The sequence below is a fragment of the Acipenser ruthenus genome, chromosome 37, assembly GCF_902713425.1.
Source record: "Acipenser ruthenus chromosome 37, fAciRut3.2 maternal haplotype, whole genome shotgun sequence".
Lineage (NCBI taxonomy): Eukaryota > Metazoa > Chordata > Actinopteri > Acipenseriformes > Acipenseridae > Acipenser > Acipenser ruthenus.
The window spans coordinates 9,480,533-9,503,054 of record NC_081225.1 but is presented as its reverse complement, the minus strand read 5'-3'; the positions used below and the strand labels follow the sequence as shown (position 1 = coordinate 9,503,054).

At 40.9% G+C, this 22,522-nt stretch overlaps 2 protein-coding genes across 10 annotated transcripts in view; both read left to right on the top strand.

Moving 5' to 3' along the window:
• Nucleotides 1–1,292: 1,292 nt before the first annotated feature.
• LOC117397853 (metal cation symporter ZIP14) lies at nt 1,293–19,939 on the top strand. Of its 5 annotated transcripts, none has more exons than XM_059008405.1 (11): nt 1,294–1,484; nt 4,391–4,489; nt 6,488–6,549; nt 7,017–7,277; nt 7,394–7,583; nt 8,147–8,316; nt 12,320–12,442; nt 13,413–13,595; nt 14,132–14,333; nt 15,037–15,221; nt 15,862–19,939. In XM_059008405.1, the coding sequence occupies exons 4-11, from the start codon at nt 7,023–7,025 to the stop codon at nt 16,006–16,008; spliced, it is 1,455 nt and encodes a 484-aa protein (XP_058864388.1). In that variant the 5' UTR covers nt 1,294–1,484; nt 4,391–4,489; nt 6,488–6,549; nt 7,017–7,022; the 3' UTR covers nt 16,009–19,939. The 5 variants fall into 5 exon arrangements, with proteins under 5 accessions (XP_058864390.1, XP_058864388.1, XP_058864389.1 ...); XM_059008406.1 differs by lacking the exon at nt 8,147–8,316 and adding an exon at nt 9,987–10,156 and having other exon boundaries at nt 1,295–1,484; nt 7,394–7,577; XM_059008403.1 differs by lacking the exon at nt 8,147–8,316 and adding an exon at nt 9,987–10,156 and having other exon boundaries at nt 1,296–1,484.
• A 1,518-nt stretch (nt 19,940–21,457) lies between these two features.
• The window catches only part of LOC117966432 (serine/threonine-protein phosphatase 2B catalytic subunit gamma isoform-like), a 50,768-nt gene continuing 49,703 nt past the window's right edge, over nt 21,458–22,522 (top strand). For 2 of the 5 annotated variants that reach the window (XM_059008636.1, XM_059008634.1), the window contains exon 1: nt 21,458–22,056. In XM_059008636.1, coding sequence (XP_058864619.1) covers nt 22,005–22,056 — 52 coding nt within the window. In that variant the 5' untranslated portion in view covers nt 21,458–22,004. The remainder of the gene's footprint in view (nt 22,057–22,522) is intronic. The other 3 variants (XM_059008637.1, XM_059008635.1, XM_059008633.1) reach the window with 2 other exon arrangements.

The following is a 22,522-nucleotide window of genomic DNA, read 5'->3' as shown; positions in this document are numbered from 1 at the left end:
TTCTTACCATTGATCCCATTAAACCATATAATGGTTCCTTGTAAGGGTTCCTAAAGTTCACTGAATACCTGGTGTAACAAACCCTGTAATATACTACATGTATTCCTATCACCCCTTTAAGAGTTACCGTGCATTGAAAAAAAAGTAATCAGTTACTCAAGAAAAGTAATCTGATTACAAGTAACTTCTTACTGTCAATGGTCAGTGTAACCTGGATGCCGCATAATCTTAACATTTTAGTGAATTTGCTTGCTACTTTTGGGATGCTGCCTGTGCTGGTTGCAAAACAGGATAAGATGAAAAGTGTGAAGCAAGTTCAAACTGCCAAGCCCAGGAATGCATGCCTTAACGGCTATGCTGTGAGCATTGCATTTTGAGAAGCTAATTTCCTGGGAGGTGGAAGTTGCAGATCCCTATGACAGTCTGCCAGCGTTTTATTCCGACTGAAACCAGAATGTGTAAATACCTCTACAAAGAATCTAGCTACCCACAGAAAATGTGCAGGATATATAACAAACATAAGCAGCGTTTTATACCAAAACTCTGACTGTTATTATTCAGGGTCGTAGTGAAGCACATACTGTCCATATACTGTATAAACGATATGGTTTCAAATGTATGATCTTACAGCGTGCTGTATCTATGATTCAGTTTTCCTATGGGTAAGCAGAGCATCCGTTCAGGGCAAACACTGCAAAAAGCGACACAAGAGTACGGCATATATAACGTCATGTGTAACCCTGGTTGTGTTTTTTTTGTTCTGCAAGCACACGTTGAATATTGAAGCGAACACACTACTCCACATGTATTTTCATACAATCATGTTTAGTTGTATGCAGGAATATGATCCCCGTTTTTTATTTTTAATGATAATAATAAAAACCATGGGGCACTAAATATTTTGAAAACAATAAAAATAAATAACTTGTAAAACTTTACTGTGATTTACCAAAATATACTAAATCTAGAGCTCTATACCAAATAGTGTATCACAAAACTGTAAATATATCTCGGAATATATTCTTTTAATATATGAAACACATGCCCGTGATATATACTACATTTTGGTATATATTAAGCGTGACCAGAAATATATTGAGTCAATATTATGTAAATACTGTAATATAGGTACTGCTTTATTAGTTTGCATCGGCCTAACAAAAACAGCACCTAATTAAAGCAGAATGTCTCAACGGTGCCCATTCCATTCCCACCAACGCATGTTTTTCAGCATTCTCCGGCGTGGTGGTATTTCCCCTTTAAGAGTGGTTGCGGTAGGAGGCGTGGTTTGTGCATGACGTTCCCGGAGGAATGTCCGCCTCTGTTAAGTTACACGTTGATGTACATATTTTATAGAGGCGCTATAAAGACAGAGGGACACTGTGTACTTTGTGACCGGTGGAAAAACACAATGCAACGGGTAGCGAACGCACACAAAGAAAACGGACATCTTCAGCAAAGGACGTTGCATTAAAGACCTCTGGGTGAGTTGGAGGCGAGTATATTATGCTGGTACAGTGATTTGAATTGCTGGTGCTACAATGTGGCCTAGTGTGCTGTCGAGAGTAGTGCCATAGGAAAAAATACACGACCACAAGGGACCAGATATTTCTGTATAATAAACAGAACGTGTGCGTGACGTTGCAATCGATTCATTGTTTAGTAACAATTTTGATAGGCGGCGACGATGCTGTGCGAGTCTTGCTGCACAGATATTAATTATAATTTATTGTGATGAAGTTATCGTGATCTATATTGTTTGGACAATTCGTTGCCCACAACACTGTATATATGTATATTTTATTGCATTTCGTAAGGCTATTTAAATGTATTCCTAAACAGCAAATAATAATACAACTGTTATATATAAACATTTCAACTGTATTCAGAACACATTCGTGTGATGAAAATAAGGTGCTAGTACTGTTGCTAAGTTAGTGCAATAAAACGGCGATGTTGAGTCTGTGTGATCAACTACTGACGACAAAAACGTAGATTTTAAGTAAAAATGTTGCGGAAGAAAGTGTACACACACGCACACACTGTATTTCAGAAAAAAATGATTAGGAACTTTTTCAGGCGTTTCATTGCAAGTACAGTACTAGTTTCTGCATGGCGCACAATGACCAGATTTAACAGCGAGCGTTTCAGGTCACTCCGAACCCCGGCTTAATTTCATTTCTACAATTGTCGTGTTCACTACATGCTGCGTTATAATGAATCCTTTCGATGAAACTTGGTCACAATTGTATTAGTATATTAGGGCAGCTGGCTCTTTGAGATAATATATATATATATATATACATACACACACACACACACCTACGAACATATGCACTAGTAGATGTAAAGTGTGTAAATACATAGACAAACGTAAAAATATAATTAAACATAAGAACACCACATATCCACTAAAAACTAATACCTACTGTAAAAATAGCAATGTTGTTTATGGAATAGCCTGTGAAAAATGTGATGAAATCAAATATGTTGGAGAGACTGGAACTACTTTATATAAAAGAATTCAGAACCACCTTTCATTAATTTGAAATAAAAAAATGAATGAACCAATAGTACAGCACTTCACCAGTCAGGGACATGACATAAATGATGTAAAGTTTGTAGTATTAGAACAGCTCAAATTAGACAATGTGACATATCGAAGAATAAAAGAAAGTAAATGGATAAATAGACTGAACACGATTATGCCAGCGGGACTCAACAGAAAAGAATGAACTAATTAACTTCAATAAATATATAACATTTAAATAAATAAACAAAATTCATTCAAAAGTTGTGCATGCTGATGCGCTGGGGAGGCCAAATCTAGACTGATCCTCAGAGCCAGCATTGCATGATATAATAAAAATATAAGTTTATATAAAGTAGTGTTAATTAGAATTAATACAGATTCAAAGATAGAAGTAAAAATGATGTCACAATATATAGAACACCATTACATCATGTAAGAATAAATCATGGATTTGAATGTAAACAATAACAAGTAGTTGTCATGCCGTCAAAAACCTATAAATACCTCCAATGTTTGGATTCAAACACAGGCTCCCTTGAGAAAGATACAACATATCGAAACGTTGGGCAGCTGGCTCTTTGAGCTAATATATATATATATATATATATATATAATTAATAAACTTGTGTCGGGGATTTAGGTCAAGGTGATACTTTGTAGTCACATTTTTTTTTATTTTTTTTTTATTTCAAACCTTTACAGTGCTGCTCGAGCACATTCCGAAGCCCTGGAGCCTGATTAACATTGTTGTTGTGGATTTACACGCACCTCCAGCTGTACTGTAGTAGGAAAGAATGCGGGAGAATTAGCGGCAGTGTTAATATTTTTTATTTAATTTACGCTGAAACAGAAAGCTTTCAGAATGGCAGCCAAAGTGACCCTTGATGTCGGAGGGACCTTTCCACGCCCTGAGACGAGTCCCATTTGTAATGAACCCACGTTCCCTTCGGACTTCAAACAGACCTGGGGTCGATTATAATTCCAGTCACCGCACAGTTGTTTGCGGACATTGCACTTACAATGCTGTTTTGTTCAGTTACAATTAGCTATGCAGTAGTAATTACAATTTTAATTACAACTGCACAAAAAAATAACAACTGCACACATTAACATGTTTGCTGTATTTATTCTAAATAACCCAGCAATAATCACAGGTACAAATACAGAAACATACTATTTAGCTTTCATTTTTTTCCAAACAAAGGGAGTCACCAGTAGTGGTTGAAAATACAAGAATAATGATTGAATGACAAATAAATGCGTAATTGAACTGTTGTCCATCAGATATATGGTATAATTGCAATTACAGTTACACAGGTGTGCCAAGGCTCAGCTACAAGTGCATTGTGGCAGCAGTGTGGAGTAGTGGTTAGGGATCTGGACTCTTGACCGGAGGGTCGTGGGTTCAATCCCAGGTGGGGGACACTGCTGCTGTACCCGTGAGCAAGGTACTTTACCTAGATTGCTCCAGTAAAAACCCAACTGCATAAATGGGTAATTGTATATAAAAATAATGTGTAAAAAATAATGTAATTGTGTGTAAAAAATAATGTGATATCTTGTAACAGTTGGAAGTTGCCCTGGATAAGGGTGTCTGCTAAGAAATAAATTATATATATTTTAGCTCAATATATATATATATATATATATAATATATATATATATATATATATATATATATATATATGCACACACTGTAAAGGGTATCTGCTAAGAAATAAATAATAATAATAATAATTGTAATTGAAATGAATGATGACGTTTCCAGGGGGGCAGTAATATTGCTCATGGAGCTCCAGAGAGATAAGTCTGTGTATTTAATTCCTCTTGTGTTTGCTTTTGCCTTGCTTCAAACAGAGCCCGGGAAGCTGCAGTCAGCCGATCAGCCACCTCCATAGTCAACAGAGCCAAAAGGAACCACAATCCTGGTATTAGAAGAGACTGAGACAGATCAAGGTACCTGCTAAAACCCAGCGCTCTCTCAAATTCTCATACCAGGAGGATACTTTTTAGACACACCTGGGTGTCGGTGCATGTTTGCTGTGCAGAGCTCAGTCTCAATAATTGAAAAAATACAAAAGGCTTGTTGCGTGTGTTACAGTTTGGAGCACACACACCCTCCTGCATTGTAATGTGGGCTGAAAACTTGGTGGAACACATTTTTTATTATTTATTAGTTTATTTATCAGACGCCTTTATCCAAGGCGACTTACAGAGACTAGGGTGTGTGAACTATGCATCAGCTGCAGAGTCACTTACAATTACGTCTCACCCGAAAGACGGAGCACAAGGAGGTTAAGTGACTTGCTCAGGGTCACACAATGAGTCAGTGGCTGAGGTGGGATTTGAACCAGGTTACAAGCCCTTTTCTTTAACCACTGGACCACACAGCCTTCTATAACGTTATGTAGCCAAAATCTTCCTCAAGGAAAAGTGTCACATTTTACTTAATGTTGCTGTGACTGACATGAGCTGAAATGATCTATCGTGAGCTCCCTTTTGCATTTCAAATGTATTTATTTATTATTATTATTATTATTATTATTATTTATTTCTTAGCAGACGCCCTTATCCAGGGCGACTTACAATCGTAAGCAAAAACATTTCAAGCGTTACAATACAAGTAATACAATAAGAGCAAGAAATACAATAACTTTTGTTCAAGTAAAGTACAAGTTTGACAAACCACAATTCAATAATACAGCAGGTAATAGTGATAGTTACATCAGGATATGATTAAATAGTGATAGTTACATCAGGATGTGATTAAATACAAAGTACTACAGGTTAAAAACTTGGCAGATTACAGTATTCTGAAGTACAGGATTGAATGCAGTAAAATAGGGGCAGAGTGGCAATAATTTAGCCAGTATCTAACCCTCATCTCATTTACAAGGGGGTCCTGGCAGGAGAAGGGGGCAAGACGGAACATTATAAAAACCAATGGCAAAAAGAGACAAATCATTCAAACAGGGCTGAAAACACATCAACCAATCATAGAAACAGAAATACAAAATAAAAGCATAACGAATAGAGCAATTCCTATTTGCACCATCCTGGTCGCAGTCAGTATTTATAGAATTTACAACCCCGGTCAGATTTAAAATACATATTTCTGATTTTAAAAAGATATCGTGAAGAGGTTGTTTGTATGTTTGAAAGCAACGAGTTCCACTCTGCCAGTGTTAAATGAAGGGGCTCTGAGAAACCCAGTGCATTTGAGAAATAAATAACAGACCCAGTAACAGCTTGTAATCATCAGATAGAAATAGCCGTGGTAAAGGACAGGGCCAATGAGAGAGATCAGTCTGGTGTGCTGTTTTGCATCACAGGCAGTCAGGAACACAGCTTTATCTAAAACCTCAATTCAGTGCAGCTTTATAAGGCTCCCATATAAACGATAGACAGTGGCTCAAAACTAGTGTACGTTAATGGCCCTAAGTTTTCTTGGTAATATAACTTTGAAGAAGGCTTGGTGGTCCAGTGTTTTTAAAAAAAAAAAAAAAAAAAAAAAGGCTTGATACCAGTTTCAAATCCCGCTGACTCACTGTGTGTGTGACCCTGAGCAAGTCACTGAACCTCCTTGTGCTCTGTCCTTCGGATGAGACGTAAAACAAATTAGGTCCTATTGGAAGTGACTCTGCAGCAGTAGTTCACCCCCTAGTCTCTGTAAGTCGCTTTGGATAAAAGCGTCCGCTAAATGATGAATTTTAATAATGCAAATTTCCAACACATTCTCTTTGAGTTACACAGCTGTCCTTGGACATGAACACGTGCACGATATTATCAGCAAAACTGACACCCCATTTATATTTCCTTTTTTAGTTCCTTAGCTATCACAGAGTTTCAAATGTCATATGCAGCCATGCTCTAATTATTAGCAGAACCAAGGCTTATTTTGCAGAGTTGTAACCAGTTTACCAACGAATGAAATCTGTGTCTTTCTCGTTTCAGTCCCCACTTTGCCGATAAGCTTCAGAAGGCTAGGGAACAGATTCCCAAGATCCTAGGGCCAGGTAATGTTCATGTTGCACTGAAGGGAAGTTTGTATTACTGCTGCGTTGAAGATGGAACATCGCTGAGATTTAACCTATTTGAATGTTGCAGGAGTGCCAACCACGGTTTTTAACATCCCATATTCTTATTTCTTCTCATCAAGCACCGTTCTCGCTGCGCCCCACCCTTTCTTTTTGCATGTTGTGCATTTCATTTTGCATTCTGCAAATATTTGAAAGGCGTTTGTCTTGCACACACTGATTATTCCATTTTTCTGATTGAGCTCTCCACAGCTGACAATCAGGCGTGGGCCATTGGTGTTGAATGGGATAATTTACCATTCCAAGTAAAACAAGTGAAGAAACAGCTGCTGCTTTTCTTGGACTCTGTGGAGAACAGCAGTCCACAGCAATCCGAGCAGCTGTTTCTTCAGTTGTACACTGCAAAGCAATTTATTGCAAGATTCTGGTTGTGGTCCCTCTTGCAGGTGATCATGAATTGCTGCTCCCTCCATGGCTGTGTCCAGCTGACAGTGACCGCCACACTGCTGCTCCTGCTGGGACAGCTGTCCTGGGGCGCTGAGGGCCCGTCTTCAGCCTCCTTCCTGCAGGACCTGCTGGCTCGCTATGGGGACAACGAAACGCTCACCGTGCACCAGCTCAAAGCGCTGCTCAACCGTCTGGATGTGGGCGTGGGACCGGGGACCAACCGCAACAAAACCCAACCGCAGAGCAAGAATCTAACCAGGGTGAGCAGAGAGTCAGAGGAGAGCTGGCTGAGATGTATCTGACTGCAGAATACAGCCCTGAGGTTCTTCTTTATACTGAACCCCTTTACTGAGCCCTTTCCTCTCCTGCTTCGCAGTGCTTTTCCTCCTCCACTCTCTTCTCCGCTCACAACCTCTCGGAGACGAGCCGGCTGGATGGACACGGCCTTCAGGAGTTCTGCCCCACCATCCTGCAGCAGCTGGAGACCCGGGCTTGCGGGGCGGAGAACCAGGAAAATGAGGAGGATGAGCAGGCCCAAGAGGAGGGGAAGCCAAGCGCAGGTGAAGGTGAGGCAGACGACAGACTCCCTTGTTTCATTTCTCCTGGGATTCATCTGCGCTGGGAAGTGTATTACTTAACCCTTTCTGTGCCGAATACATACTTTACTAGCAGATTGGGCCTGTTGTTTTTTGTGTTGGTGTTATTCTGTGACTGCAGGCTAGAGTCCAAAATGGGATATGATAAGAATATATCTAGTGTAAAGGTTGCCTTGTGTTGCACAAGCCCTGGTCCACATGGTAGCCTGCAAGCCACTAAATTGAATGCTTATGTCTCCCATCAAATGGCTCCTTTTAATTTTCAGAGTTTTGAAAAGTGCATGCTGACATTGATTTTCCACTTGTATAGACATTACTATTGTGGCTAAAACCACTTCCCCCTTTAATTTGTATTGCTGTTAAAGTACAGGAGCCCACAATATATTCTGGCCCAGGGTCGGCATTACAAATTCAACAGTAGTCCAAAAAAATCTACACTGATAGTTTTACAGATTTGCAGGCCTCTGCGCAGCAAGGCTCCTGCCCCCTGGTGGCCTGTGTTTGTAACTGCTGGCATGTGTTTTGTTTGACAGTGTGGGGGTTTGGTTTTCTCAGTGTGACAGTGGTGAACCTGTTCGCCCTGACTGGCGCGCTCCTCATCCCCTGTATGAAGAGAGCATTTATGCGGAGGGTGATGATCTATTTAATCTCCCTCTCGATCGGAACACTCTTCTCCACGGCAGTGTTGCAGCTCATTCCAGAGGTCGAGTACACACATCTTGCACCACCCCTCCCTCCCTCTCCCTCCCTCTCCCTCTCCCTGGGATTTTATAGAAGGGGAGAAGCACAACGACAAACTCACAAATCACCGGGCGGTTTCGGAGGACTCTCCTTTTCTGTTTTCTATTCATTTTTTTCATCTTGTTCCTCCCCTATCCCCTGCAAGAAAAGTTTTCTGTTCACTGCGGTCGCTACAGATCTCCCCAAACTGGCTTCCTCCTGTATTCCGGTTTACATCCACAGTTTATGTGGAGAATGAATCTTATTCCCCCCAAAGTGGGATGAGAAACATGTTGTTATCAATATAGCAACAAAAGCACAGTTCAAGCAGCTTTCACTGTTGCTTCGTCTCATAACTATTTCTGAATGGGCTGCTAGCGGTTTGTTGGTGAACTGTGCTTCCTATAGAAACTCTGCCACTTGCGCAATAAATAGATTTCTGAACAGAAAGCAGATCTTGTTGATCCAGGGGTTAAAAACAAGGTAGGTCTGAAAACTAAACTGGAGATGAAACGCACTGTTAAAATGGTACCCATGCAGGTCACCTAAAAATGCCTAGAATTGTAGCAGTTTTGATAAAATGGACCAGGTTTCAGTGCTGTGATGTAATGGCAGTAACTTTGATAATGTTGCCTTCAGGGAGATTATTTTGGTCATCTTTGTGATCACGCACTGGAAACAGTGTCTCCTTTATATTGAAAAGGATGTTTTTTTGTATTGAGTGACCTGCTGGGAAACCAGTTTGTGTTTCATCTCCGAGTAACGGATAAATCCTGTGCTTTCTTTTCATCTGAACTGAAATGATTGTGTGCCAATGGTATCTGCAATGATCGTTGAACTCATACAGCAGCACGGACATTTCAAAGCAGTGTGACGCGATTTAGCGTTTGTGAAGTGAGGGAACACCAGCAAGATCCTGTTTGGCGCTGTATCAGTCCATTGTGTTGATCCTGGGAGTAATTCATTTCTGTGAGAACTGGGCACTGGAGAGGCTCAATTAACAATGATGTGCAGTTTTTCATTAAAAATGTCATTTCCGAAGGTGCATGTATAAAGGCTACCCCTGCAAGATTTAAACTGAACACCTGAGTATTATTCTTCTTGTTATAATAATAAAAATTGCCCTTTTTATTTAAAGTTAAAGTGTCATTATAAAAATAAATAAAATCCGCTCAGAAAGAACTGTTTTTATGTGGGACCTTGCTTTGTCTGTCTGAGCGATGTGCTCATTGCTTTCAAAACAGGAGCAACAGGTCCTCATATTAACACAACCAAGAGTATAGCTAGACAAGCATAGTGTTGAAATCAAGATCAGATTCTTTAAATTCAGCCAGTAGATTGGATTATTGTATTACATTGACCAGTCTTGATCTAGGATCCTGGTAGGTTTTTTATGAAATAAATACATTATTAAATAAAACCCTGGTGTACCTACGCTGCACCCTCTTCAAACCGAACATTTCAATGAAAAACTGCTTTCTCAGTGATTTTCCCAACCGGCAAAGCAATTGAAGATTATTTCTTTTTTTGTCTTTTCTCCCCTGCCCCCTTTCTTCTAACCCTTCCCTTGGTGTGTGATTTATTGTCTACCCCTCCCTCCCTACCTTCCCTTTGTGTCCTGGGTTGGTGGACCGCCTTTCCATGGGGACACAGTTTGGGGTTACGGTTTCCTGTGCGTCACTGTGATTTCCCTGTGCTCCCTGGTGGGGGCCTGCGTGGTTCCGTTCATGAGGAAAACATTTTACAAGAGGATGCTGCTGTACTTCATAGCTCTGGCTATCGGGACTCTCTACTCCAACGCTCTATTCCAACTCATTCCTGAGGTACTGTGCTGCGTCGATCTGTCTGAAGAGGTCAAACACAAGGCAAATGCCAGGCTTTTTACTGTGTGCCCTGCTGTTGAAGAAACACACAGTACTTGCTTCCTCCAGTACTGATTTTATAGGAGATCGTTAACTGTTTCCATGAATCTTACCCGAAGTGCGCCTTCATTGGCTGTTGCAGATTTGAAGAGTTTTAAAAGAGACACATTTGGCATGCCTGGCTTTTTCAAGGTCGTTTAGGTCCCCCCAGCCCTTCAGCTCCTCCAAGGAAGTGAAACGGTCTGTCTGAAAGTAAGGCATGCAAACTGTGAACTTTTTTAAAAACTTGTACCAGTTTAAAATGGAAATGCATGTTATTTTCAAAGCTGCCCTATTTTGAGACCAGTCCAGCGAATGGACGATCACAGCAGGTAAGGTTTGTGGAATTACCTTGCAAGCGACAGTCCCTTCAATGCGGGTGGACGTACAGTATATGGTAGTTTCCTTGCGTTTAACCTCTGGAAGATTCAGGTAGTCTTCACAGGGCTCTAATGCTGTATTTCCACAAGCCTTTCAGCTACAGAGTCATATCGTACAGCTCTGGCCAAAACCATTGCATCGCCCTATATAATTAACTAATTGTGAAGTCGAATGAAACCTGATTGAATAATGTTACGTTGACATATTGAATTACACACCGCTTTGTGGTTTTCTATACACTTACCGAAAAACTGACAAATTGAAAAATGTGACATTTTGAAATCTAACGTGAAATACTGTACTGCTATTATGGCTTCCGGTAGACTTTTGCGAAATCATTTTGATTACATGATGTTAAGTAAAATATCTAAATTATGTTCATATATATATATATATATATATATATATATTTTTTTTTTTAAATTCTGTCTCAATCCTAAAATTCGAGGTGATGCAAAACTTTTGACCACAGCTGTATAATGCAGTCAAACCCATTCAATAGAATTTGTGTTAAATGCGACCACCGATTTATTCCGATCAAATCCAAACGCAGTAATATTGACATGTATCTAGTCACGTGTGGACCTGAAACGCATGTGGAAGTCCAAGCTTAAGAGACTGGTGTAAATCATGCCACCCTTTCCTGGATTTGAACGATCCCAGTTTCGGCCAAGTTGGCCCGCACAGCCACCCCAAAAGGCAGCACAATAGCCGACCATCTCTTTGCTCGGGTGGGGGAATCTGGGACAGGCCAAATTAAAGAGTGACTTAATCCTGGAATGAAGTATGACAGTTATCTTACCCCATGTGTTCTTCAGCGTGTTAAGGTTCACTATATTCTTTTCTGTTTGTCATAATCTCCCTGTGACCCCCCCCAGCAGAGCTCTCAGAATCATGTCTAACCTCCACGTATATCTGGTGTGCCCAATAACCTGTCCTCCGCGGGTATGAGAAATAACTTCTCTACATCCGCTAGGGGCAGAGTGCTGCAAGGGGACAGGTAAACGGTTACACTCTGGTGTCCCTGATGTTCTTGGAGGTTAGACACGATTTATGACTGAAACGGAAAATAATATGACGTGAACAGAAGAATAGAAAATAAGTTACGATACCTGTGATATAATCCGTGGAAAGTTGCTCTTTAAAAAGATCCTTGTACAATGGTGCTTGTTTAAAGTTTATCAGGGTTAAACAAGACCTGCACTGAGCAGCACTCTGCTGTTACTTCATCATAAAAGATATACAGGCGATCTGCACATACCACTTGAGCAGCATGCAGTTAGCTATAACTAAGGTCTGCTGTAAAGAAGGCACTAGCAGAAACTTCTAGTTGACTTGTAGCTTTCCCCTTGATTGTGTACCAGCGTAAGGCTGGCACCATCACTCTCTTCTCTTTCAAAACCGCTCCAATCGATAGCTGGTTGCATATTACAATTAGACGGTTATTAGCAGAGCACCCAGTACCCCGAGAGATTCTGTTATCGAAATGAAGTGCCAGGAGTCTGCAGAATTCGGCCGCTCCTGATCATTCAGATAATATACTTCATTGAAGGGGGTTGGAGGGGGTGCAGAGTTAGTGCTAGTGGGAGTTTCGAGGCTTATATAAAACAGGCTAGTGTGCAGGTGTAATGATCTGGTGTGCGATGCAGAGGTTTGGTGATAGAGCAAGTTCTTTATAGATCTTTTTTTCTCTCCCTCCCGCAGGCGTTCGGTTTCAACCCCCTGGAGGATTATTATGTGTCCAAGTCGGCCGTGGTGTTTGGGGGTTTCTATCTCTTCTTCTTCACAGAGAAGGTGCTGAAGATGGTGCTGAAACAGAAAGACGGGGTAAGGCTCAGTACTGATTACCTGGCTGTGTTAATCCACGCAGCCGCATGTTAAGGGTGTGTAATCTCCATCAGGTTTCTGGACGTTATGCTTTTATTTTCATTGAATCGGGGGAAGCTCATTTCTCCTGCCACCTCCAGTAGGTGTCAGGAGCCTATCTGAAACCCCTTAAAGTCCTCTATGAGTGTCATGCTTCAGGTGGGGTCTATACCTGCTGCACAGGAAATTGATCTCTTGTTTGGTGGTGGTGGACTGTTAAATAGTCTTCACCAGAGTCTAAAATACAAGGGACTTGCAAGACAGTTGTTTTACAAGAGATAAGAGGTAAGAAAGTGATTTTTGTTATCACCGGTGTTAAAGACAGCTGGTGCTAATAGAGCCTGTCTTCGGATTAAACTGCCAAATATTTGATGAAACTCCTCAATATTTTAGTTAGCCAAATGACTTGCCTGCTACAGTTGAGTGCTGGAGTGTGGCACCCCCTTTGGTGCCCATTCCAAGTAATTGCATGTCAATTCAACAACAGATCAACGCCACCTAAACTTGACAGGACAAAACCTTGACGGGCACAAAACCTTCAAAACGGTTTTGCTGCTTGAATAAGTTTATTTAGTTTTTACTTCGATTTTATAATTGAGGCCTGCATCAAACCAAAATGTATCTGGAGCTACACTTTGGAATGTCATATTTTTGAATAAATGAATGAATCCAGGCCTGGGAGATGTATTTGGATTCATGTTTTAATTGATTGTTAGTTGCAGAAACACAGAGTTAGACCTGGGATGATGTTTGGTACTTTCTTTTTCATATTTCTGATTAAAGCTGAGTGCTCCTAGGCTAGATCTAATTAACATGCAATTACTTGGAATAAACACAAGAGGCGCCAAACACCAGCAGTCAACAGAGCGCGACAGCTGTCTAACCTGCCATGCCGCGGGAGTCCAGTAAGTGTCTTTTCTCTGCTGGGCAGAAGGGTCACGGGCACAGCCACTACCCGGAGGAGAAGTACGCTTCCAAGGTGGAGCTGGAGGATGGCGTGATGGAGAAGCTGCGGAATGGAGAGCTGGATCAGCCCCCCCACCCCTGCGAGGAAGAGGACCAGCGCACGCTGACCGCCGAGGGCACGGTCCTGTCTGCAGCCATGTCCGTACAGGTCAGTGTGGACACTGCAGAGGGACTGGGATACTGCCATACATTGGATGCGTTCTCTATCTCCGGGTTTTAGTTTCGGTTTGCATTCAAGGGGGAGAGGGCGTGCCTGTCTGGTACTTCGGTACGTCTTGTTAAAATTTAAATAATAATAATAATAATACTAATTCTGTGGAGTTTTGCTGGGAGGTGTTGGCTCTTTGGGGAGATAAGAGGCCAGAAAAACTGGCGTACCGAGGAGGCGTGAACTGACTTTTTTCATTGTCGGACGAGAGGAAAATTGCCATCCAAATCTGCTTTTTAAAACACTCAATGCGGAAGTTAGTTGCCATGGGCTGTTGCTCAATCGTAAAGGTGAGGGAAGGACAGCTTTTCTTTTTTTGAAATCAAACAGTCATTGATTGGATGTCCTGCTGATTTTATTTCTTAAAGACAATAATGACTATGGGTAACGGGTTTCTGCACCCCCTCAATAGACGGTAAGCTCGGGCAGTGCGTTGAAAAGGGTGGAAATGACTTTGTGGTGGTGCTCCTGTGCAGGACATGCAGCAGGGGGCGTGCGTCTGGCTGAAGGGCACTCCATACTCGGACATCGGGACCCTGGCCTGGATGATCACGCTCAGCGACGGGCTGCACAACTTCATTGACGGCCTGGCCATCGGAGCCTCCTTCACCGTGTCCGTGTTCCAGGGGGTGAGCACCTCCGTGGCGATCCTGTGCGAGGAGTTTCCACACGAGCTGGGTACGAGTATTGAGTTTGTTTGTTTGTCTTTGCCTCTAAATCTGCCCCTTCCTGGCTTCGCGCCTGTGCCAGGACAGAACGGAACTGCCTTATTCATTCCTTTCAAACCTGCTGACAGTGTGACATAGCCCTCCTTCTATATAGACCGAGAGAGTAGAGAGGGCTGTCGATTTTAGGTCAGTGGTTTCCAACCCTGGTCCTGGGGACCCCCTGTGTCTGCTGGTTTTCATTCCAACTGAGCTCTCAATTACTTAACTGAACCCTTAATTGAACTAATAATTTACTTAATGAGACCTTTTTAATTTTAAACAGCTGCCGATTTAAGTTAACTATACATTTTTAACTTAAAATCTGCAACTTTTTTAGGAACAATTAAAAAGGTCTAATTAAGCAGATTATTAGTTCGATCGAGGGTTTGATTAAGTAGAACTCGGTTGGAATGAAAACCAGAAGACATCGTGTGTCTCGAGGATCAGGATTGGAAACCCCTGGATTAAGTAACATTGTGACATGGTGTGAATGGAATGAGGAAGGCTGTTTGGTCCTGGCACTTAGGATTCTCCAGACGAGCTCAAACCCAGGCAGGTTTAACTCTGGAGCAACAGCAAACGCCGTAAAATAGCAAGGGGGGTTATAAAAAACAGAAAGTTTAATTCTCAGAAAGCTTCCCGTCCCTGGACTGCCTCTCTGTCTCCCTCTGCAGGCGATTTTGTGATCCTGCTCAATGCTGGGATGAGTATCCAGCAGGCTCTCTTCTTTAACTTCATCTCTGCCTGCTGCTGCTACCTGGGGCTGGCGTTCGGCATCCTGGCGGGTAGCCACTTCTCCGCCAACTGGATCTTTGCGCTGGCAGGGGGCATGTTCCTGTACATCGCCCTGGCGGACATGGTGAGTTCCAGCCTGCTGTGCCGGGTCAGTGATGAGAGCACTGACCGTACCCAAAACGCCTCATCTTTGTTAGACGTTTTTCACACTTTTTTTTATTTGATCAAACTTCTGTTCATTGCTCCCTTGTTATAAGGCGAGGTGATGTAATGTACAGCTATGGCCAAAAGTTTTGCATCACCCTATATAATTAACTAGTTTTGCTTCATAAAGTCAAGTGAAACCTGCTGAGTGATTTTACGTTAAGATATTGAATTGCACAACACTTTGTAGTTTTCCATATACTTAAAGAAACTCTGACAACAATGGAAACATTTTGAAATCTAACATGAAATACTGTACTACTATTATGGCTTCCGGTAGACTTTTGCAATATCATTTTGTAGTTTCTTTGATTACGTGATGCTAAAAAGATATATATATATATTTTTTTTTTAAATTCTAGGTGATGCAAAACTTTTGACCATAGCTGTAGAATCGGGAGGCAAAATAAGGTTGCCATTGCATAGCAGCTTGACCCATTCCAGGTTTTAGGAAGGGCTAATTTAAGCTGACAGTAAAACCTGCAATGGCTAAAGCTGCTATGCTGAAGTGTGATTTCCATCTTTGTGTCATGCTAACCTGCTCTCTTGCCTGTCTCCAGTTCCCTGAAATGAACGAAGTCAGTAAAGAGGAGGGCAATGACGGCAACACTCTGGTGGCCTTCGCGATCCAGAATGCAGGGCTGCTCACCGGCTTCTCCATCATGCTGCTGCTCACCATGTTCTCAGGGCAGATCCAGCTGGGATAGGCCAGGCTTCGGCATGTTCCGGGAGGGTGTGATCCGGCTTCTGGGGCACCCCCACCAGCACTGGGGTCTTACAGGGTCTGATAAGGATAGGAAAAGGACATTTTGTGCATTTGCAGTGTGGGAAAAGCATTGAAACGCAGAGCGATGAAGCAGTGAAAATGAACAAACGACAGAAAACATTCTTCCACTCGCAGTTAGGCAGTAAATCTGCTAGTGTTCTTGCACCATGTGATCTTCTGTTGATGTCCATCCCAGCTCCTGTAGCCAGTAGGATAGTAAGGGGGTAGTGACTGGCGAATGTTTATTGAAGTACAGGAATAAGAAGAAATCCTCATGCCAACAGAAAACGAAAGCAGGAATACAAGCCGTCATTCTGCATAACTGGTTTCCCAGCAAAGGTATCTCGATGCTCGACAGCCACAATCCATCTTCAATAGCTCTTTCAGCTAAAGACACTAAAGACTTCTCGTCCTATAATATCTCTGTTCTTTTTGACGGTGGGGCTGTTGGCCTATCAGGAAGCACACAGTTGGCTGGTATGTAGGCTTGTGTTCTCGCCCCATCTAGCCTGAAATGTAGAGTGGTCTTCCTGTGCCGGGACAGAATTAGACCGCCTGTCCCATTCCAAACCAAAAACGAAGCAATTCTAAAAGGACTCAACGCGGCCTTCGTATTCTGTTCCAGAAGCAAGCGATCAAATGAAAACCTTGTTCAAAGACTCCTCTCATTTTTAAAGAAATGTATTTTAGATGAAGCAGAAGCAGGATGGCACAAATACCAGAAGCCCAGGGGAGTTTAACAGACTTGTACAGAAGATTAACACAAGCCTTTCTGGGGCTACAGTTTTAAATAAGAGAGCACCCTGTTTAAACAAGATTGGGATGCCAAGGGAATTATTTTAAGTGTTGACCCACAATTTCTGGTTCCCCCTCCCCGACACCAAAGCACAATGACAGGGGACTGTCTTTGTTTCAAAGGATGTAAGCAAAGGTTTTTTTGAACAATGAGCTGAACATCAACTAGTATAGAATATGTGCTTAGTTGGGTATTTGTAATTTGAAGTCTCAAAAAAAAGTGTAGTAATTTCTGTCTCATTTAAGTCCTTGTCTTATAAGCTAGAAGGAAGTTCCATCAATGTTGTTGTTTTATGTGAATGCTGCATTGTCAGGGATAATTGTACCACACTTGCAGTCTACCTGTACGATACTGGGGTATGCAAGCAAATATTGCAATGGTAGTTATTTATTTTCTGTACTCGGAACATCGTTTCTCAGTTGAGCTATTATTTTCGACGAGTTTTAATGTTTTTCGTTTTAATGAGGAAAAAGCATATTGTCAAACAGATTTGTGTACAAACTGAACATTTTAATGCTAAAATAACAAATCATTTGCATATTCTCCTGTTTCACAGTAGAAATGTTAGTCAAATTTAGCCTGTATACTGTAATACTACAGTATAGATGTACTGTTATTGGGGGCAGGTCAAGTCCAGTTTACTTTCCTAATTAATGTATCTGCTCTGATGGCTCAGTTTAACCATTTTAATTCAGATTTAAAAAACCAGCTGATAGTTCAGGAAACGTTTATTTGAATCAGATACCCTAATATACAGCATATCATGCACTTTGACGCAGGCCAGGGTAGGAGAGTTCAGGCTTCTCGTTGGTTTGAGAGCTGCTGAACTGCGCTACAATCTGCTCCTTTAAATATAATCAATAACGGGTTGGCCTCCGTATGCTACATTTCTAAAACTATTTCTAGTTTCGTCAAAAAAAGAACAAAACTTAACCCTTTGCCCGAATCCTTTAGATGCTGTTCTACGTGCTCTGATCTCTTCTGGTTGCCGCGGCTCATTAAGGAAAGGGGAGCTTTCTTTTGGACCTGCAGTAACGCTGGGATTCCTGTGGGCTCCAGAATGGATTTGCCTGGCTTGTCTGGCTGTTGTTTACACGGTAGTTTAAAACAACTGCTTTGTTATTGTCGTGTTTTTTTTTTTTTCCCCCAAAGACAAGATCAGTGTAGCCGGAGAAGCGCAGGTTTGACAGCTGCATCGTTGCAGACCTATTGGCATACACATAAAGAGTTGAGGCTTTTCAAACGTTTTATTCCTGATACTGTGGGCCAATGTGCATTTTAGAACGTAGAATTTTCACGAGTGACTAAGTTGCTGTTATCATATTGATAACGAGGCGAAGACAATGAGGTATAAATATCTGCAGTTTGTGTGTAGCGGCTGTGAAGTTTGTAGACCATTCGAGAACAAATCCTTTTTTAAATCCTTGAGTCTATCTTAAGCTGCCTATTTATTCAGGGATACCAAGTCATTCTGTATTTATTCATTCGTCTGACCAAATAGTTGTTGGATGGTAGTGCTTTTAAATCATTACCAAGCAAAATGTAGAGCCATTATTGGCGAGAATGTGGGCTGATCATTTTGAATTGTTTTCAAGTTGACAAACCTGATCCATAAAGCCGTAAGTCCTGAGAGTTGCTGCCTTTTGAAGGAATACTTGTATAGTATGTCCACTGTCCTCATTTTTAATTGTGTACCTGCAGATCATTTTCAACCAACCCTGCAAAAGTTTGTTCCCGAAAAGACTCCTCAAGCAAGGCGGGGAAGCATATCTGAGTCGCACAATGCATCACTAATGATCTTCAGTGTACAGCGCAACTGGAATATGCTTCCCCCTCCACCTCACTTCTCAAAAAGAAGCTGTTTTTTGCAGGAATACTTATTTAGTATGGCCAGCAAATAAAGATCTAAATAAAAACAGCAATAGAGAATCTAATACAAGGCCCATAATGCATTAAACTGGTAAGACATTTAACAGCAGTAAAATGTAAGAAGCTATGAAGTTCACTGTTAATATGTAGCTGATCCTTTTTTCTATGCATCATTCACAGTTTTTTTTTGTTTGTTTATTAAAAACATTCATGGTTTTTTTTAGAAGCCATAATTAAAAAATGACAATTAAATGTACCAGGTACAGTGGGTTGCTTTGACTGTATACGGTCCATTTGTCTCGTGCTGTGATCCACATGTTGCTTAGAAGTGTACAGTAAAGGGGCCCCCTTTGCATTGTCTTTGCCCTCCTTATTGAAAGCACCATGGCACCTCAACACTCGCTGTAGGAGAAGCTCATTTTCTGGGTGTAAAATGACAAACTTCTCGCCCACTCGTTCTGCATTGGTAGTAAATTGATTTTTTGGGTACCTTATAAGGTGACTTGCTTATTAAATTAACTGGCATATATTTTAATACATTTATCTAATCGGGGATACCAAGATATTTAGATATGGGTCTACAAAAAAGGCTAATAATAATAATTAAAAAAATTTAAAAATTCCAGGATTTACTGGGATTTGAATTTGAGCATGTTATAGGTTTGCTGTATTAGACTCAAATCTTCCTAATATTTGACCACTAGGGGCTGCTGCAAGCTATGTTCACACTGAAGACCTTTATTGTTTAGTTCCACAACACTATCAATGTACTTCCTGTTTTGCAGGTAATAGTTTTACTTGTGTGTCATGCTACCTGTAGGAAACAATCTGGGGTTAGGTGGGGTCCTTTTACCTGTAACACAGACAGGAAACCAAGTTTTGCACTACATTGTTCAAACTTGTGTGTGTGTGTGTGTGTGTGTGTATATACACCCCCTTTTAAGAGCAAATTATAAGAAATTAGGCGAGCGAGAGAGTTGGTTTCATGCAAACTGGGGGTCTTCTTAAAGCTGTACCAATATTTCAAAATGAATATGATGTATTTAAATATTTATTGCTAAATCAAAGAACTGTCAGATTGTTGGTATCTCTTGCTAAATGGAGGGACCCTATTGCTTCTCAGTGTACAGTCCAGAAACGTTATTTTTGTTTTTGTAAAATGTTGTAACTTTTCTTAAAAAAAAAACAAATAAAGTTTATTGCAGCACGTGCAGTGTTAGTGGTACATGGTTATACAGAAAGCAAATTACATTTTTAATTCAGAGGCTGTGCTTCTAAATAACCATTCCTATTTGACGTTTGTTCCAAACAAAACTGCCCATGGCGTGACTATTTACTGTAATAGTTAATTTGGGGCTAAAGCTTTGGGAACATGAAGCCACTCTGCGGCTTTGTGTTCCCTCAGCTTAAAGGTAGCGTTCAAAGTCATAGAAAGCAACGTTTCCCTTTTAAATATAGCGGCACAGCATGGTCACTCAGGTAGAAAATAACAGAATAGCTGTTTTAGTTTCTATAGTGATTTTATCTGTTAAACCAAACCAACACATGTATTTGCCTGTCCTTATTTAGTTATTTATTTATTTATTTATTTATTTATGTAGAGCATTTTGCATTAGGTTTACTGTTCTGTACACTGGATCCAAAGTGTTTGTGATCAAATGCTGTCAAACCTTCCAGCCACCCTTGTCCTCACCTGCCAGAAGAACCCCAGGACGGAGATCATTTTCAATACAAGTGAAGGGCGGGAGCACCCTGAATACACAGCCACCTGTCTGAAGCAACCACACTTCACCCCTTACCAACACTTGCAATATATTTCTAAAGGAAATAAAATAACGTAAAATAAGTTTACTAAAACTATACAGTGGCTCTGCACACTGAAGAAGGCGTTTAGCCTAGGGTTTGTTTCTTATTTATTAGCAGACACCCTTATCCAGGGTGACTTACAATTGTAAGTCACCAGCAGCAGTGTCCCCCACCTGGGATTGAACCCACGACCTTCCGATCAAGAGTCCAGAGCCCTGACCACTACTCCACACTGCTTATAGTTTTAACTTAGAAGTTATGATTCAGTGTTTGTGTGTGTGTTAAACGTGACATCTATAAACGTAACATCGGTTTATATGCGGCTGTACTTGCCCGCTTCTACCAAAAAGACTATCCCTGAGTCTTTTCAGACGCAGAAGGAGGCACGAATGGCATATTGCACTGCTTAGACAGATCTGTACTAGACACTATAGAGGTAAAAAAAAAAAAAAAAGAAGTAGACTCGGCTGGCAGGTGCTTCTCTATTCAGGACTGTTCAAATTACTGGCGTTTCACAAGAATGCAGATTTCCTGCAATTATTTGATAATTTTCCTGTGCACCTTTCAGATACCTTGTATATATATATATATATCTCAACTGATAAAAACCGTTAAACTTCAATAATTTTCTGAAATTGTAAACCGCTTACTTGAAAAATGGTAACACACGGACACCATTTCCCAAGTCCCCTAGCAGTTCGGTAACGTTTTTTTTTTTTTTTTTACACAGTGCTCTCTGGAAGTCGTAGTTGAAAACATCAACGGTTTCTGACAATCCTGTGTGGAACAAAAAACTACATTACCCAGAACCACCAATCGGTACTCCTCACGGTCGCGCTAAGCTCGGCTTTCTGGGAACTGTAGTTCTCTTGAGGGCCTCGTTCCCACAGTGAAGTCCGCGCCCCTGTCTGTCCAAAAAACTACGCTCCTCAGAATCCATCGCGTCGGTGGCCTTCTTGCCGCCATGTTGTAGGAAATCCGCTTCTAAGAGATTAGAGAGTTTAATCCGAGGGAACGCGAAGAGAGGCTGGAAGATAAAGACAGAAATATAAAAAAAAAAAACAGCAAAAAAAGCAGGCAGGCCCAAGAGGATCAAAATACACAAAAATAGAACAGTAGACAAACACGGTGACATTAAAATAAGATATCGAGTAAAACGGAGAGAGTAATCACCGAATAGCGTTTTTTTAAAACTGATTTTGTTTGTTTGCTGGGTTTATTTTCTCTCTGTGACAGAAACTGACAGCAGTTTGAAAAAAAAAAAAAAACAATAAAAAACAACCAGCATAGAAGACTAAGAATCTTCCAAAGAAAACCAGTACGTTTATAAAAACGGCTCACTTAAATCACCCTAGAAACCGCGGTTTTGGATTTTGCTGCTTGGTCGTTTTTTTTTAAAATTTTTATTCTGAGAGAACAAAGTAAAGGATTTGTATAACGATTTGAAATTGCCGAGGTGAGAAAAGATGTCTGGGAAAGACCAGAAAAAACAATCCACAACCGATCGGCTAGTTAAAGGTAAGGCGAATCGAATCAACATTAATATTGATAATAAAATACATTGGTTTGGGATGCAGGAAATGTAATTTATTTTGTGTTTAATACAGTCTTATATTTGTTTTTTACGCGCTACATTTTTTTGTAGTATGCTGATGCATGCTATATTAATTTACCTGTAACTCGGTACCGTATGTACAATTTTAAACCTCATTATTTGCTGGTATATTCACATTGTCAGTACCCAGGCATATTCTATATTATACAAAAGCTGGTATTATGCTTATGATGCGTAAACGGTATTTGGCAAGCGTGTTGGCGCTGGATAGATTTTCTATGCATCGGTTCATCGGTTGGTATTTAATTGTATCGTGGTTTTGTTCCAAATGACATTTGGGTTGTAACTAAAAAAAAAAAAAACCTTTGCAGGAGTCTGCTGACCGGGATATGTCATTTTCTGTCATTTAACTACTGTATGTAAAATTAT